Raw genomic sequence first — 17,867 nt, forward strand, 5'->3', positions numbered from 1 at the left:
GGGTGACCAGCTGCAGAGAACACTTGGCAGAAATGCGGTCATGATCCCTTTAAACAGGGGGCGAAGCTCACCTGGATGTGCCACTTTCCAAACTCCCCTCCTGGCCAACCTCGCAAGCAGCCCAGACCCAGTTCTCTGTGGATCCGTGGGGACTACATTACCCAGAATGTTCAGAGTCGAGCGGCAACTGTGTTACCCAATGAGAGCTTAGAACGAGGAGGCCGCGTAACGTGAGGGAGGAACTTCCTGCTTCCTCCGCTCGGGGCCATGTTAGCTGTTCGCTGTTTTGTTTACCCGGTGTGAAAGGTTCGGGAATTCTGGGCCAATCCTGAGGTGACGGAATTTAGGAAGTCCGAGAAAGAGCTTCTGTCCCCGCTGCACAGAGGCAAGTCTCAGGCTCGACGCCGCCGCCCGGGGTGCCCCATCCCAGGCCTCGGATCGGGACCGCCTCGCCCGTGTGCTCTCTCCTCTCCTGGCCCCGCTCCGCCCCCAGAGTCCGATGGCAGCGGCAGCCCCGAAGAACCCACTTAAGGTAAACGCTGGTTCTCCGAGCCCTGACCCCACCAGACATTAAAAACCCAGGGTTTAGGACTGTGAGGCGGTCGTGGGTGGGACCCTGTTTCTGATAGCGTGATGGCGCGTGGGAGAGGGTGACAGGCACCTGTTAAAGGGCCGAACCGAGCGCTGCGGCACCGAGATTGAATGGGTACCAGCGTCCCAGCCTTCAGGGCCAGGCACGGGTATCGGGAGGCTTGAGCCCATCGAACCCCGCCATAGACACATCCCTCAAGAGTTGGCGTTTTCCACATTTCCTGCGGCTACAGAGGCACTTTTTGGAGCCAGCACGCGAAGTGCTGTTGGGAGGGTGTCCCATTTCTTCACTGGCCCTGACCACCGGCCACATGTTCTCTGGATTGTGGTTTCTTGAGATCTATCGCTGCCTTGTTCCCAGTTTGGGATCTGGAAGCCCTGGAGAAACCCCACGGCCAGGGTTATATGAAGGCATTTTTGTTTTTGACAGCCATCATAAACAGGTGTGAAAGGTCTTCAGTCTTCATTGTGTGTGCAGGATTTTAGTTGTGGCATGAGGAATCTTTAGTCGCAGCATGCAAACTCTTACCCCAGGTCCACTGCTTTGGGAGCTTGGAGTCTTAGCCTCTGGACCACCAGGGAAGTCCCACGTTATATTTTCTGATGTGAACCATGAGGGAGTAAAACAGGATTCAGGTATATTCCTCTCGTTGTTTTGTTTTGAGCAGGTGTGGAATTGGGAGCTCTATTAACTCCCATTGACTTCCCCAGATGAGGAGGTTGGCAATAATAATATTCTCCAGAGATATTAGAAACTTCTGAGATGTTTCTGAGAGCATTAGGTGGTGGCATTAATTGAGCAGCTAAATACACAAGTCTAGAAGTCTGGAGTGTGGGACATTGAGGAGGTGGTGATTGTAGGCATGTCGCTGTTTGATCCAGTCTCACAGATAATGCATACCTGAAAAGGGAATATCCTTGATGACACCAGGGTCCTGGAATTGAGACTTATGTGACCTTGGCCACATAAGTGGAATATCCTGGCACAAGTGTGTGGATCCCTCTATGCCAGGTCCACAACTTTGATACCCACCTACCCACATCTTCCTATAGATGACTGGTTCCAGTGATAAGTGGGACCATTTGAAGACAGTGGCATTAGTAGTGCCAGGGCCTGGTTTCTTCTCTGAGTTGGAGAGTTTGGGAAGAAGATGGGCATGGGGTGGGTGGATGTGTGTGTGGGGGGGGGAGTGGATAGTTGTCGTTGAGAAGGGGGCTATTTATGATTTCATCTGTCCCCATCTTGCCAGGGCAGTGTGACCTTTGAGGATGTGGCTGTGTACTTCTCCTGGGAGGAATGGAGTCTCCTTGATGATGCTCAGAGATGCCTGTACCACAATGTGATGCTGGAGAACTTGGCACTTATAATCTCCTTGGGTATGACTGTCAAACTCATCTCTGTTCCTTGAACTGCCTCTGCCCTTTTTCTTCCAGGAGCATTCTATCCTGACGTGTTTATGATGGACACTGCTCCTTTCCCCAGTTCCCTGAGTTGGTGCTAAGGTTGGTTGGGCTGAGATTTGCACACTATGCTCTCCTTCCTTTAGCATACCCAACACTAGCCTTCCTGTCGACTTGCACTCTTATTATTATTATTATTTTAATTATTTTCATTATTCTTTTCCATTATGGTTTATCATAGATTTTGAATTTCTTTGGTTATTGTGTCATCAGACTGCCATGTATTTGATTGCTGAGAGAGTGCAATCAGGTTGGAGAGCCCACAGAATTTCGCAGGGTGTATATGAATCAAGCAGGATGGCTCAGATGGAGCCTGGCCCTGCATCGTAGCACATAAGGGACATGATGACAGTGCTGTATTCAAACTGCAGCAGAAACCCATTGTGTTTGACTACAATTTTGATTCCAGTGGCCGCACTTCATTTGTGTCTTTCCTTCTTCCCCTTTCTTGACACTTTGCTGATTCATCATTTGTTTTGTCTCTTATACTCTTACTGCCAACCTGTGGTTAACCTCACATTTCTGGACTCCTCTCTCACCTGTTTTTCTCACCACTGCATCTGCATTGCTTTCCACATTGGCCTCTGTGTATTGTTTCATGAGGTGTGCACACATTCTTAAACAGTCCTGCAACACCAGGTGTACTGATACAGTTGTATTTTCTTGGGTCTTGACACAGCTTTTTTACAATTATTTAATTTTTATTCTTTTGAATGTGTGTGTGACACAGCCTTTTTATACAGTGTTCATGTGTCACCAGCAGACAAGTTCCTTTTGAAAGTTTGTTGTTGAGGAATGAATTGCAGACCCTGTGTCTCTGCTTTGTGTCCACCACATGGTTGTGCCCTTCACCTCATAAGGCCTCTCCCATTCTCTGATCTTGATAGCCCAGTAGTTCTAAGCAGCCCCATCCTCAACCAGAACCAACTCTTTGTTCCTGCAAACAATCGCATGGACAGGTTCTTGGGTTTATTACACTGAACTTGTGTAGCGGCTACCCCCTCCCACCTAAGTCAGTGTGCACTTCACCAGCATTACTTGCTTTCAGGTTGTTGGCATGGAGCAGAGGATGAAGAGGCACCTTCTGAACAGAACATTTCTGTACATGGAATGTCACAGGTCAGGATTCCCAAGGCAGGCATGTTCTCCCAGAAGGCCCATTTTTGTGACCTGGACTTGGGAGACATTTTGCACTTGACTGAGCATCAGAGGCAGAAACTGTATGACATTGGGGCATGGGAGAAACCCTTGTATTTCAGTGTAAAATATCAGCACCGCAAGCAGCACATTGGAGAGAAATACCTCAGAAGCAAGATGGGCAAAGCCTCATTTATGACCAACTACAGACTTTTTGTGTTGGGGAAGTCACTTTCTTGTGGAGAGTCCACACAGACCAGGGATAAGTCAAACAGGAGAACTGAGTGTGGAGCGGCCTTTCACAGGGGGAAAACTCATTACAGCCCTGGAGAATGCACTGAAGACTTCAATTGCAGACATATACTTTCTCAGCATCAGAGAGTCCTCACTAGAGAAAAATGCTACACATGTAATGAATGTGGGAAATCTTTTAGCAAAAGCTACAGCCTCAATGACCATTGGAGAGTTCACACAGGAGAAAAGCCTTATGAGTGTGGGGAATGTGGGAAATCCTTTAGACAGAGCTCTAGCCTCATTCAGCATCGGAGAGTTCACACTGGAGCAAGACCTCATGAGTGTGATGAATGCGGAAAATTATTTAGCAACAAATCCAACCTTATTAAACATCGGAGAATTCATACTGGAGAAAGGCCGTATGAGTGTAGTGAATGTGGGAAATCCTTTAGCGAAAGCTCTGCACTCCTTCAACACCGGAGTGTTCACACTGGAGAAAGGCCTTATGAGTGCAGTGAATGTGGAAAATTCTTTACATACCACTCCAGTCTCATAAAACACCAGAGAGTTCACTCTGGATCAAGGCCCTATGAGTGCAATGAATGTGGAAAGTCCTTTACCCAAAACTCCAGCCTCATTGAACACCGTAGAGTTCATAGTGGAGAAAGGCCTTACAAGTGCAGTGAATGTGGGAAATCTTTTAGCCAAAGCTCTGCACTTCTGCAGCATCGGAGAGTTCACACTGGAGAAAGGCCTTATGAGTGCAATGAATGTGGGAAATTCTTTACTTACAGCTCCAGTCTCTTAAAACACCAGAGAGTTCACACGGGATCAAGGCCTTATGAGTGTAGCGAGTGTGGGAAATCTTTTACTCAAAACTCCAGCCTCATTAAACACAGGAGAATTCATACTGGAGAAAGGCCTTATGAGTGTAGTGAATGTGGGAAATCTTTTAGCCATAGCTCTAGCCTTATTAAACACCGAAGAGTTCACACTTGTTAAAGGCCTGACAAGTGCAGTGAATTTGGGAAATCGTTTACCCATAGGGCCAGCTTCAGCGACCACTGGAATGTTTACATCAGAGACATGCTTTGTGTGTATTTGTATGTGGGAAATTAATCTTTAGGCTCCTAAAACAGCATAATGTCACATTGGATGAACGCCTTTTGAGTATGGCAGACATGGAAAATCGTGTAGCTGAAGTCTAGCTTCAGTATACTCCAGAGAATTCAGTGGAGAACGGCCTTACAAGTTCAGCGAATGTGAGAAAGCCTTCAGCTGAAGAACGTATTTCACTGAATACCACAATTTCAAATGGGAGCACTATCTTCAGTGTGCAGGTATATATGATTTCTTTGTTGAGTGCGACAACACTGGAGGAAATCCCTTATGAAGATGCCATTTGCCTGTTTAAACCTCATTCATCCAAACATCCACTTAACTTCAGGTATGTGGGAACTGTGTTGCACTTTTTAACCTCTCCAGAACCCTTGCCAGATTGATGTCACTGCAGTTCTGTAGCAGAAATCATATCACCCCTAACTGCCAGGCGGATTTCTATCGTGTGCCACATTCACCCAGCCTAGTGTGTTCAGGGAAGGAAACCCCAGTTCTGACCCATTTATGGGATGATTCATGAGCAGCTTGAGCACTTAAGTCTTCCCCAGTTTTTTGCCCTCCTTCATGAATTAAAGCATGGACCTTACCCACTTTTGGCCTAAAGGACTCTGCTGGTGATTTGAAAAGATGGACTACACTTTTCAGGGATATTACTGGTCTCATGAGACTCCAGTGATGGGATTTTCTAGCTTCTAAGACATCAACCCAGGAAACAGTCAGTTTCCCCTTGCTCTTGTTTGTAGAATAGTAAAGGTCTTACTGTTTAAGCCATCATTTATCTTAGGAGTTCCTTCACTGTATGGGGTGGTTTGTTGTTAATTGGGTTTGCTAGCCTGAAGAGATGAAATACTCTGGTGAGGATCCCAAATTGTGTGCCTCAGTGGAGACAGTATGATGGCAGAATATGCCTCTCCAATTGTGGCCTAGGTTGCATTGCTGCTCAAAGCCTTCAAGGAAAAGGACCACCTTCAAGGACCACCTTTGTGGTCCTAATTTATAAATTGTATGCCATGATATTTTTCAGGTTCAGAGTTCAAACTGAGGAGGGGGCAGTTTCTGGTTGCTGTGACTACTCTCAGTGCTTCTGAGAGCAACATAAACGTGTTCTCTTGTTCACAGGTGATGTTGCATCTTGCTCAGCACTGTTGAGGGAAATCTGTTCCCCAGGTCCTGCAGTGGAGCCCTGTGCCTTGATGTCCTGAATTCTGTAGAGTAACAGCAGTGATTTTAAGATTATATAAACACTGGATTAATAGTGGAGGAGACTGCAGCATACTGATTAGAATGTGCCCCTTTCAAAAGGTCACTCAAAATGTTTAATCACTATGGCTTTGGAGGATAAGCAGGTATGGAATTCTCAGAACTTTTGAAACTTTTTATCTGTATAACTTAGGGCCTTGTCAAGGAAAAAAAAGGTTTTGTGGATTCCTCTGGCCTTTCTGGGCTGTTCATCTAAGGCCATTGTTGTGCAGACAGAACAAGGATAGAGAGGAGAGAGCTCCTTAGTCAGCTCTGTGAGATTTGTGACCCATCCAGTATCCATGTTGAGTGAAGTTTCCACCTCAAAAATTGCTCACCTGTTTTTGCTGCCACTGAGGCAAGTACTGAACCTGTCCATTGAGTCAGTATGGTTGCCAAACCTGATGTTCTAAATGAGGAAATCCTGTTCCTATTTAAACTATACAATTTGATGATTTTTTACATTTATGTAAATCCATGAAACCATCAAACAATCATGATAGTTCTGTCACCCCATACTTACCTTGAATCTCTTTGTCCTCCAAGCAGCCATTAATTTGTTTTTCATTATAAGAGATTAGTTTGCATTTTCTAGAATTTTATATGATTGAAGTCATAAAGTGTTTAGTCTTTTTTTTCCCCCCTTTGGATACCTTTATATGACATGTTTATTTTTGCAGTTCATCAGTGGTGCTTATATGAGTAGTTCTTTTTATATTATTGAGAATTATGTTCTATCACTATGCCACAATTTATTTATTCATCTGTTTATGGATATTTTAATTATTTCAAGTTTTGGCTGTTACAAATAAAAGCCATATAGAAGTTGGATACAGTTCTTCATATTGAATCATTTCCTTTTTCTCATGCTGATACCTCAAAATGCAATACCTGAATCAGAGTGTAGGTGAATATATAACTTTTCCAGAAACACCAAACTGTCTTTTAAAATGATTGCTGCCTTTTGTATTCCTACCTGCTGTGTGAGTTCCAATTCTCTCATATCCTTGCTAAAGTGAATATGATTTGCTTTTAAAAATTTGACTCTTTGAGTAAATGTATATAGCATTAGAGCACTTTGGTTTTAGTTTCATTTCCCTTATATTTCATGATGTTGAGCATAGTTGGTGTATAGGAGATACAGAAGAAGGGTCAACATGTTAAACAGTTCAAAAGACTCAATAAGCCAAATCTGGATCATGGCAAATTCTAACAAACAAATGGCAAGTGAATAATATGATTAAAAGAAAATGGTAAGTGGGGGATTTCCCTGGCCATCCAGTGGCTAAGACTCGGCACTTCCACTGCTGGGGGTATGTGTTCAATCCTGTTTGGGGAACTAAGATTCCCGCAAGCTGCATGGCCTGGCCAAAAGAAAGCCTCCAAGGAAATTCCAGTAGATACTTCTACTCTAGGAGAACTTACCCTACCCACTGCCCACTAAGAGTAACTGAACTAATCAGTTTACCCTGAATACAACAGTTTACAGCCAAAGTTCTCAGCATTTTTTTTTTTAAAGGTGAGTGGTACATAGAGGTTAAAAAACTTGCAAGACACACCTACTTGTTGCCTAAGATAAATTTTGTATCCAGACTGCAGTCTACATTAAGTAATGATTGCAGTATGGTAATTACACAATTTAGCACTTATAATTTTAAATATTTTGATTTTATGCAACAAAATTAATGGAATTATATAAGGATCTTTACGTTTTAGAAACACCTCCTAAAGAGGTTATGTGTGAAATGACATGGTGTCTGTGATTATAAATAAACCACTAACTGCATGGGGATAGATAAAATAAGAACCATAAAAGGATAAATAGGGAATCCCCTGGCAATCCATTGGTTAGGACTCCACGCTTCCACTGCATAGGGCTTGGGTTTGATCCCTGGTTGGGGAACTACGATCCTGCAAGCTGTGTAGTGTAGGATAAATAATGACAGACATTACTTCCCAGTAGTCTTCTATTTTTGGATATATTTGAAAGCAGCCATTACAAAGGGTAGAGTATGTGCTGTTAATTTTGTGTGGTGAGGATAAATGTAAAAGGCCAGGAGGAAACTGAGTTTTGAAACTATGAATGTAAATGTCAAAATGGATATTTTAAACATAAGCAAACCCGTCACTTCCTAATCTTGTTTTTATTTTCATAGCTGTCATTTTTCGTGTTTATGTGGCCATATTATTCCGTTTTATTTTATCTGGTGTTCTTTGGAAGGAATGATGCTAAAGCTGAAACTCCAGTACTTTGGCCACCTGATGGGAAGAGTTGCCTCATTGGAAAAGACCCTGATGCTGGGAGGGATTGGGGGCAGGAGGAGAAGGGGACGACAGAGGATGAGATGCCTGGATGGCATCACTGACTCGATGGACGTGAGTCTGAGTGAACTCCGGGAGTTGGTGATGGACAGGGAAGCCTGGTGTGCTGCGATTCATGGGGTCGCAAAGAGTCGGACACGACTGAGCAACTGAACTGATACACAAAATCCTACATAGATTTCGAGGTCATTTGTAACTTTAAAATAGAAAAAATAACATTAACATAGAAAATTAGAACAGGAAAAAGCCTTAGATATCACGATTCCCACTTTCCTTCTTCAGCAGATAAGTAAATTAGGGCCCAGAAAGGGGAAGTGCGTGACTTGGAGAGCTAGTTAGTAGCAGACTTGGAATTAAACCCAGGCTTAGTAACCCCTTGGTCCAATGTTTTGTGTTTTTTCATATCACAGTTTTAACTTTTATTTGAAGTTTTTATTTTTTAGAGCAGTTTTAGGTTCGTAACAAAATTAAGAGGACAGTGTCCTGCCGCTGCGCATGCATCACCTCCATTATCAACGTTCCCACCAGTGGCCCTTCTGTTACAACTGATGAACCTACACTGATTCATTTTTGTCACCCAGTGTTTGTATAGTTCACATGAGGGTTTACTGTGTGTGATGTATATTCTGAGTTTGAATATATTTGAACAAATTTATAATTTGAGTTTGAATAAATTTATAATTGGTGGCTCAGTAGTAAAGAATCTGCCTGCCAATACAGGAGACGTGGATTCATTCCATGGGTTGGGAAGATCCCCTAGAGGAGGAAATGGCAAGCCACTCTAGTCAGTATTCTCGCCTGGGAAATCCCATGAACAGAGGCGCTTGGCAGGGTGTGGGGTTGCAAAGGATTGGACACAACTTAGTTTCTAAACAACAACCAGTGCATCACTATAGGATCACATAGAGTGGTTTCACTGCCCTAAAATTCCTCTATTCTGTGTATTCATCCCTCCCCACATTGCCTGGGAACCAGTGATCTTATTTTACATCTGCATAGTTTAGCCTTTCCCAGAATGCCGTATAGTTGGAATCACACAGTATACGGCTTTTTCAGATGACTGTTTTCACTTACTAATGTGCATTTTAAGTTTCCTCCGTAAAACAAATGAAAAAGATTCCTCCATCATGGCTTGATAGTGTGTTTCTTTTTAAAACTGAATGATGTTCCATTGTCTGGATATACCACCATTTATCCAAACACTATTGAAGGAGACATCTTGGTTGCGTCCAGGTTTTGGCAATTATGAATAAAGCTAATGTAAACAATTGTGTACAGGTTTTTGTGTGAACATAAGTTTTAGACTCCTTCGGGTAGATACCGAGGAGCCCTATTGCTGGTAAGAGTATGTTTGTTTTCTAAGAAACTGCCAATGTGTCTTCCAAGGTGGCCATACTGTTCTTACCAGCAGTGAATGAATGAGTTCCTGTTGTTCCACATCCTCACCAGCATTTGGTGTTTCAGTGTCTGTAGAGTTTGGATTTTAATAGATGTGTAATGGTACTCATTGTGAAGAATTTTTGCATCAATGCTCATGAATGATATTGGTCTGAAATTCTCTTCTGGTATCTTTTGTTTGGGTATTATGGTAATACTAGTCTCTGAGAATGAGTTAGGAATTATCCCTTCTGTTTCTGTCCTCTGAAAGAGATTGTAGAGAATTTGTATAATTTCTTCCTTAAACATTTGCAGGAATACACCAGTGAACCCATTTTAGTATGTTGTATTCTGTTTTAGGAAAGTTATTAATTACTAATTCAGTTTTCTCTGTTGCTTTATCTTTTCCTATTCCTATTACCCATAATTTACAGCTTTTGTAGTTGTCCTACAGTTGAGTATTCTGTTTTGTCCCACCCCCAGTTTTGGTGGTTTCTATTGAGATACCCTCAAGTCAGAATCTTTTCTTCACTATGTCCAGTCTACAAATAAGCTTATTGAAAGCATTTACTTTTGTTACAGAATTTTTTATCTTTATCATTTTTTCTTGGTTCTGTGGTAGAATTTCCATCTCAGTTATTTGTCTACTTTATCCAGAAGAGTGCTAAACATATTAATTGTTTTAAATTCCTGGTCTCATAATTCCACATGTCTGACTTGTCTTGAGTCTGATTCTGATACTTGCTCTGTTCAGACTTTTCTTTTTTCTCTTCAAACTTTGAAAAAAAAAAATTCCTTATGCCTTACACTTTTTTATTAATAGCTATCATGTACTCAGTAAATGGAACTACAATCAACAGGTGATTTTTAAGGTGTGGGGAGAGGGGAAGTGTTCTGTAGTCCTATGATTAGTTATCAGTATTTCTTTTTGCATTATAACTTCCTCATTAACCTATGGAATCCTTAGGAATGATTTCTATTTTTTTTTTTTTTTTTTTTAGGAATGATTTCTTAAAAGTTCCCAAACATAGGAAGTTTTGTTTGTGGTTTAAAGTTTTAAGTTAAAAAAATAATTAAATTGACACATAGGTTTCAGTGTATTTGCCTTTCTGCATTACGTGGACCAAGGTGTCTGGAGTTGGGCATTTTCCTTCTCCCAGGTCACTTAGGCTCTGATAAAACCTAAGGCTCTGCTTTAAAAGTTTCTCCTGGAGCACACTTTGTGTAAAAAATGAAATGCTTTGAACTAGTTGAATATCGTTCCTTTAACTCTCTTCTGGCCAAGATCATTCTCGGAGATAAAAATGTCAATAGAAGTGTGGGTTTTTTCCCTATGATTTGGTTCCCCTGAGTTTTTGTTTCTCAGACTTGTCCCCTCTGAGCCTCCAGGAATTTGTCAATTACAGTTCCAGTTTCCCTACCCTGGCATTGGTTCACACGGTGGTTTCAGCTTGTTGGTTTCTGATTCAGTGAGTCATGATTCTGTTTCCCTGTCAGTCCTCCAATTTGGAGACAGTGGCTTGCCCTGTGACCACACTTAGAAATCTGAGAAGAATTGTTTTTTCTTTCAGTCTATTTAGCCTCTTGCTTGTTAGGATGGAGTGGAGAAATCCAGCTTGTTATATGCTTGACCAGAAACCAGAGGTTCCCTCCCCCCCCCCTTTTTTCCTATCTGTTTTTGGTGGTTGAACATATTAAATTTCTGTTACAACAACACTGCTACAATCTGAATGTGCTCCCTTCACATTTACTTGTTGAAATCCTAACCCACAAAGGTGATGGTATTAGGAGGTTGGGCTTTTTGGAGGTGCTTACATCATGAGAATGGACCCCTTGTGAATGGATTAGTGCCTCATAAGAGGCTCCAGAGAGATCCCTAACCCCTTCCACCTTGTGGGGGATAGATTAAGAAATCAACAGCCGTGAAGTGAACCCTACCCTGACCATGCTGAGCATCCTGATCTCTGATTTCCAGCCTCCAGTGCTGTGAGAAATAATTATCTGTTGTTTATAAACCAGCCAGTCAGTGATATTTTGGTATGACAGCCAGAACAAAGACACATTCTGTTTTTTGTTATTTTCAAATATATACAAAAATGGAAAAGACTATTATGAAACCAAACACTTCCCCAGTCTTCCGTTATTTGTCATTCAATGAACATTCTTGTTTCATCCATCTTCATGTACACTGGTGGATTGTTTAACATATGATCTCAGACATTACACCATTTAATACATAACTTCTTGAGAATTCATTTTTAAAATGTGAGGGCTATTTATAAACCCAATGGCCATAACAAAAAATATTTTAAAATAAATATATTACTGCTGCTGCTCTGCTAAGTCACTTGAGTTGTGTCCGACTCGGTGAGACCCCATAGACAGCAGCCCACCAGGCTCCCCCATCCCTGGGATTCTCCAGGCAAGAACACTGGAGTGGGTTGCCATTTCCTTCTCCAATGCGTGAAAGTGAAGTCACTCAGTTGTGTCAGACTCTTAGCGATCCATGGACTGCAGCCTACCAGGCTCCTCCTCCATGGGATTTTCCAGGCAAGAGTACTGGAGTGGGGTGCTGCTCAGTTTTCTCAGTTATCTCAAAAGTATGTGTGTGTTTTCCTAAATCAGATTAATTGCAGTTAGGATCGAGAATGGATCCTTATGTCTTTCAGTAGCTGTCTCATAAGTCTTCCACCTACCTTTTTTTCTTATTTTTGTTGAAGTCGCTGAGTTGTTTATCATATGCTAGATGTGACTTATTGAATGTCTGATGTTTAAGTGGTCACCCTTCCTTACCTCATATTTCCTGTACTCCAGATACCAGTGAGTGATTGAGCTTTCCTCCTAGTAAACAGATTTTGATGGTGGCTGTTGGAAAAATAAAAACAAAATCTTCCATTCCAAAGATCCTGTCCATATTGGCATTAGGGACAGAAAACACTTTGGTTAGTATTTGCAATGTGTGTCTTTCTAATCTCACCAAGTAAGTAATTCTGACATTATCTCCCTGGAGATAGCATTAGATCACACAGGTTAAGGGCTCAGTCCCAGGAGACTGCCCCAACTTCAGTTCGGTCACTCAGTCATGTCTGACTCTTTTCGACCCCATGGACTGCAGCACGCCAGGCTTCCCTGCCCATCACCAACTTCCGGAGCATGCTCAAACTCAAGTCCATCGAGTCTGTGATGCCATCCAATCATCTCATCCTCTGACGTACCCTTCTCCTCCTGCCTTCAGTCTTTCCCAGCATCATCGACTGGTTATAAATCTGAGCTTTCCATGTCCCTCTTCTGGGGTGTTATTTTGTTAGAGGGGCTCACAATTCAGGGAAGCATGTACTTAATTTTAAAAGGCAGATGAAGGTGAAGTCTAGAAGGGTCTGGAGCATAGGCACTTCAGTCCTCCTGTCCACGCTGGGCCCAGCATGTTTACAGACTTGGAAACTCCTTAAATCTTGTTCAGGCATGTGTACAGAGTTTTCATCCAGAGATGAGGGTCTCCTCACACTCCCTTCCTGGAGGTCAGTGGGTGGGGCTATGCAGGAGCCCTACCCTAAATCACCTCTTGAAGCTTTAATTCACTTGTGCTCAAAGTTCAGTTCGGTTCAGTCGCTCAGTCATGACCAACTCTTTGCGACCTCATGAATCGCAGCTCTCCAGGCCTCCCTGTCCATCACCAACTCCCAGAGTTCACCCAGACTCACGTCCATCGAGTCAGTGATGTCATCCAGCCATCTCATCCTCTGTCATCCCCTTCTCCTCCTGCCCCCAATCCCTCCCAGCATCAGTCTTATCCAGTGAGTCAACTCTTCGCATGAGGTGGCCAGAGTACTGGAGTTTGAGCTTTAGCATCATTCCTTCCAAAGAAATCCCAGGGCTGATCTCCTTCAGAATGGACTGGTTGGATCTCCTTGCAGTCCAAGGGACTCTCAAGAGTCTTCTCCAACACCACAGTTCAAAAGCATCAATTCTTCGGCGCTCAGCCTTCTTCACAGTCCAACTCTCACATCCATACATGACCACAGGAAAAACCATAGCCTTGACTAGATGAACATTTGTTGGCAAAGTAATGTCTCTGCTTTTGAATATGCTATCTAGGTTGGTCATAACTGTTTTTCCAAGGAGTGAGCATCTTTTAATTTCATGGTTGCAGTCACCATCTGCAGTGATTTTGGAGCCCCCAAAATAAAGTCTGACACTTTCCACTGTTTCCCCATATATTTCCCATGAAGTGATGGGGCCAGATGCCATGATCTTCGTTTTCTGAATGTTGAGCTTTAAGCCAACTTTTTCACTCTCCACTTTCACTTTCATCAAGAGGCTTTTGAGTTCCTCTTCACTTTCTGCCATAAGGGTGGTGTCATCTGCATATCTGACGTTATTGATATTTCTCCCGGCAATCTTGATTCTAGCTTGTGCTTCTTCCAGTCCAGCGTTTCTCATGATGTACTCTGCATATAAGTTAAATAAGCAGGGTGACAATATACAACCTTGACGTACTCCTTTTCCTATTTGGAACCAGTCTGTTGTTCCATGTCCAGTTCGAACTGGTGCTTCCTGACCTGCATACAGATTTCTCAAGAGGCAGGTCAGGTGGTCTGGTATTCCCATCTCTTTCAGAATTTTCCACAGTTTATTGTGATCCCCACAGTCAAAGGCTTTGGCATAGTCAATAAAGCAAAAATAAATGTTTTTCTGGAACTCTCTTGCTTTTTCCATGATCCAGTGGATGTTGGCAATTTGGTCTCTGGTTCCTCTGCCTTTTCTAAAACCAGCTTGAATATCTGGAAGTTCACGGTTCACATATTGCTGAAGCCTGGCTTGGAGAATTTTGAGCATTACTTTACTAGCGTGTGAAATGAGAGCAATTGTGCAGCAGTTTGAGCATTCTTTGGTATTGCCTTTCTTTCGGATTGGAATGAAAACTGACCTTTTCCAGTCCTGTGGCCACTGCTGAGTTTTCCAAATTTGCTGGCATATTGAGTGCAGCACTTTCACAGCATCATCTTTCAGGATTTGAAATAGCTCAACTGTAATTCCATCACCTCCACTAGCTTTGTTCGTAGTGATGCTGTCTAAGGCCCACTTGACTTCACATTCCAGGATGTCTGGCTCTAGGTCAGTGGTCACACCATCGTGATTATCTGGGTTGTGAAGATCTTTTTTGTACAGTTCTGTGTATTCTTGCCATCTCTTCTTAATATCTTCTGCTTCTGTTAGGTCCATACCATTTCTGTCTTTTATCGAGCCCATCTTTGCATGAAATGTTCCCTTAGTATCTCTAATTTTCTTGAAGAGATCTCTAGTCTTTCCCATTCTGTTGTTTCCCTCTATTTCTTTGCGTTGATCACTGAAAAAGACTTTCTTATCTCTTCTTGCTATTTTTTGGAACTCTGCATTCAGATGCTTATATCTTTCCTTTTCTCCTTTGCTTTTCGCTTCTCTTCTTTTCACAGCTATTTGTAAGGCCTCCCCAGACAGCCATTTTGCTTTTTTGCATTTCTTTTCCATGGGGATGGTCTTGATCCCTGTCTCCTGTACAATGTCACGAACCTCAGTCCATAGTTCATCAGGCCCTCTATCTATCAGATCTAGGCCCTTAAATCTATTTCTCACTTCCACTGTATAATCATAAGGGATTTGATTTAGGTCATACCTGAATGGTCTAGTGGTTTTCCCCACTTTCTTCAATTTAAGTTAAGGGAGCCTCATATTAGTGACAAAAGGTAATCCTATCTATCAGGAAATTCCAAGGGTTTTAGGACCTCTGCCAGGATCTGTTAGCAAAAACCAAATAAATTTCTCATTATACCATATTATTGGATCAGTATTAAACCAGAGTGTGATGTACATCACAAGCAAACTCTAAGAAATTGCAAAGACAGGGGGAAAAAAAAATCCCCTCACTCTCTTATGTACACAAGCACATAGAATCCATTATATACTTGTTTTCAAGATAGGTATAACAAGTAAGAGGACTTGACGGCACCATGAAAGATGAAATAAAGTGAGTTGCTTATGTCAGTGAGTTTTTAAGTGGAGCCTAGGGACCATTAAAGAATTGATTCTTATGCATGTCCTCACCCCGTGAACTGTGAACTTTTGGACAGGGTCAAACCACAAGTAGTTTCAAGAGCTCTGCAAAAGTACCTTGCTCCAGGAACAGACTTTTGCTTAGTGATATTTAGCGACCAAACACGTTTAGCCAAGACTAGCTTTCTGCTGCCAACGCCAATCAAAATACTTTGAATTATGTAGACGTCCCCCTTTTTGCCTTTAAAAACTTCTGACTTTCACTTGCTTCTAATGAAACCTATTTGAGTTAGGTTGCAATGCAAATCTGGTGTACCTTGAACTGCAATTCTTTGATCCCAAATAAATGCTTCGTCTGAGTTTTGCCTCAGTGTTTTTACGTTGACAGCATTGTTTGCGGCTCACAGTTTATCCTAACTGTACCTGGTGATCGGGGTGACCACCTGCCACCTTCGCTTATTGGCTTTATCTAGAGGAAAGACAAACTACTTTTATCCCTGTGACAGGATTTTTTTTTTTTTTTTCATATTGGAGCGAGGCACCCACCAAAGTTAGTCTCTTACCCTCCCACAGAAACCTGGAGAGAGGCAAGCTAGCTGGCTCCCTTGATGTTTACATTTCAAAAAACTGGCTCTCAAGATGTTTGCATTTTAAAGAAATGGTTCCTAGTTTCTTAAGAAACTCATAAAAATGGAAAACAAAAAAGCCCAACTGACAAAAGTCCCATCTAGTCTTCAAAGTGATCCCTTTTAAAGACAGGAGGAAGTGCTTAGATTTAGCTCTAAGCTAAATGCTCTGACAAAAGGCAGGGAGAATCCCCACATTTTCTACAGGGAGAATTAAGCTCCTTATATTTGTTTTTTACACACCCAGAAACATGGAGTATATTTGACATTCTAGCCACTGATGGATCTGCCTAAGAAAAGCCCTGAGAGTCTATGTGGTATTTGGAAGCCTATTCATACCAAAGTGTAGAGAGAGGGCCATGGGGTAATCAGATTTTTATTTTTTTTTTGTCCTGAAAATGAAAGTATTGCAGGGCTCACTTAGGGAACCACGATGTTACAAGTGTAAAACTTCCTCACTAGGGAGTCTATCTTTGTCCTGTTTGTATCCCTCTCATCCACTCTTTTGCTTTCCTCTACAGTGTTCTGAGTTGGCTGAAGTACTTCAGTGTGTCTTGAATTTGCAGTTTCTTGTGGAGGAGACACATTCTTAGAGAATGGATGTTCAGTCTGGTCGTTCAAATCTCTGGCATCGTCAGACTTCTCAGCTTCCAGGTGGGAAAAGAAGTCTGTTAGATCGTTCTTCTCCTGCGCACATGCAGTCACTCTCATCTTTTAACTGGCCCAAGAGATGCAAACTATGATTTGAAAAAGTCTGCTAGACCTCACTTGAAATACATTTGTAGGTTAAAAAAACTCAGTTGAAAAGAAAAGAAAACTTTTGAAAAGGATGTGTTGATGATATCTGGGGTGGGGGGGTGGGGGGGGGAGTGTCCTAACATAGGATGAAAGAAAGATAACCATTAATCTTAAAAAAATTTTTATTTATTTATTTTTACCATTAATCTTCTAATGCTTTATGAAGATTAGGCTCTTTATTTTTTTATTTATCCTTTATTGACTTACAGTTTACAGTGTTTTTTGGGCAGGCTCTTTATATTGCTACATAAATTCTTAGTGAAAGATATTTTTGAAGGAAAAATTGTTAGAATGTGATTTTGAATAACGGCCTTGACTTTCAGGTTACCAGATAAGAAGAAGCAGGAAACTCAACAAAATTTGCTTTCAAGAGTCTTTAAACATTTGTTTATGTATGTAGATGTTTACAAATTATGTATTTTTAAAGTTTCTCATTATATTGACTTTCTGAACAAATTAAATTGATTTAATAATTTTATTTGACAAATGGAATTACCTTTTGCTGATTTTATCACCATGTTTAAAAGTATGTAATCACAGTATTGTAGTTTAATAAGACTTAAGATTTAGTTTCTAATGATTTCAGATTTATAAATTACATACATTGAATTTATGGGTCAACTAAGTTATTATTTCCACAAATTATTCTATTTCCTTAGTTCGGTATCTGAACATGAAGCATCCTTCATTCTGTCCCAGCCCCTCTATCTTTCCTGAATGTTCACTCAGCTTCCCAATACCAGCTTTTCTCTCTCACTGGAATACTCTGCCCAACACTCAATATATAGTTTTTCTCAAGGTATCTTTTCTTGAGCCTTCAGACTAGGTCAAGTCCACTACTTATATTTTGTCATAATCACTGAAACTTGACCTTCCGACATTCACAGTAATTTAGATTATGTAATAATTGGTAAGACTGTGCACGGGCTCAGC

The 17,867-nt window shown here is 41.7% G+C and overlaps 1 protein-coding gene across 1 annotated transcript; it reads left to right on the top strand.

The window, feature by feature from the left end:
• The first annotated feature begins 231 nt into the window (after positions 1-231).
• On the top strand, positions 232-17,421 carry LOC102414041 (zinc finger protein 154). Its single transcript, XM_045163402.1, has 4 exons — positions 232-532; positions 1,842-1,968; positions 3,101-5,888; positions 16,658-17,421. Exons 1-3 carry the CDS (start codon positions 500-502, stop codon positions 4,423-4,425), a joined length of 1,485 nt encoding a protein of 494 aa, XP_045019337.1. The 5' UTR covers positions 232-499; the 3' UTR covers positions 4,426-5,888; positions 16,658-17,421.
• Positions 17,422-17,867: the final 446 nt, after the last annotated feature.

The sequence above is a fragment of the Bubalus bubalis genome, chromosome 18, assembly GCF_019923935.1.
Source record: "Bubalus bubalis isolate 160015118507 breed Murrah chromosome 18, NDDB_SH_1, whole genome shotgun sequence".
Lineage (NCBI taxonomy): Eukaryota > Metazoa > Chordata > Mammalia > Artiodactyla > Bovidae > Bubalus > Bubalus bubalis.

Excerpts from the sequence above, each read along its gene's own strand:
- LOC102414041 (XM_045163402.1), top strand. The coding sequence starts at position 500 with ATGGCAGCGGCAGCCCCGAAGAACCCACTTAAG. Across the intron at positions 533-1,841 it reads CCCCGAAGAACCCACTTAAG|GGCAGTGTGACCTTTGAGGA; the intron begins GTAAACGCTGGT and ends CCATCTTGCCAG. Across the intron at positions 1,969-3,100 it reads GGCACTTATAATCTCCTTGG|GTTGTTGGCATGGAGCAGAG; the intron begins GTATGACTGTCA and ends ACTTGCTTTCAG.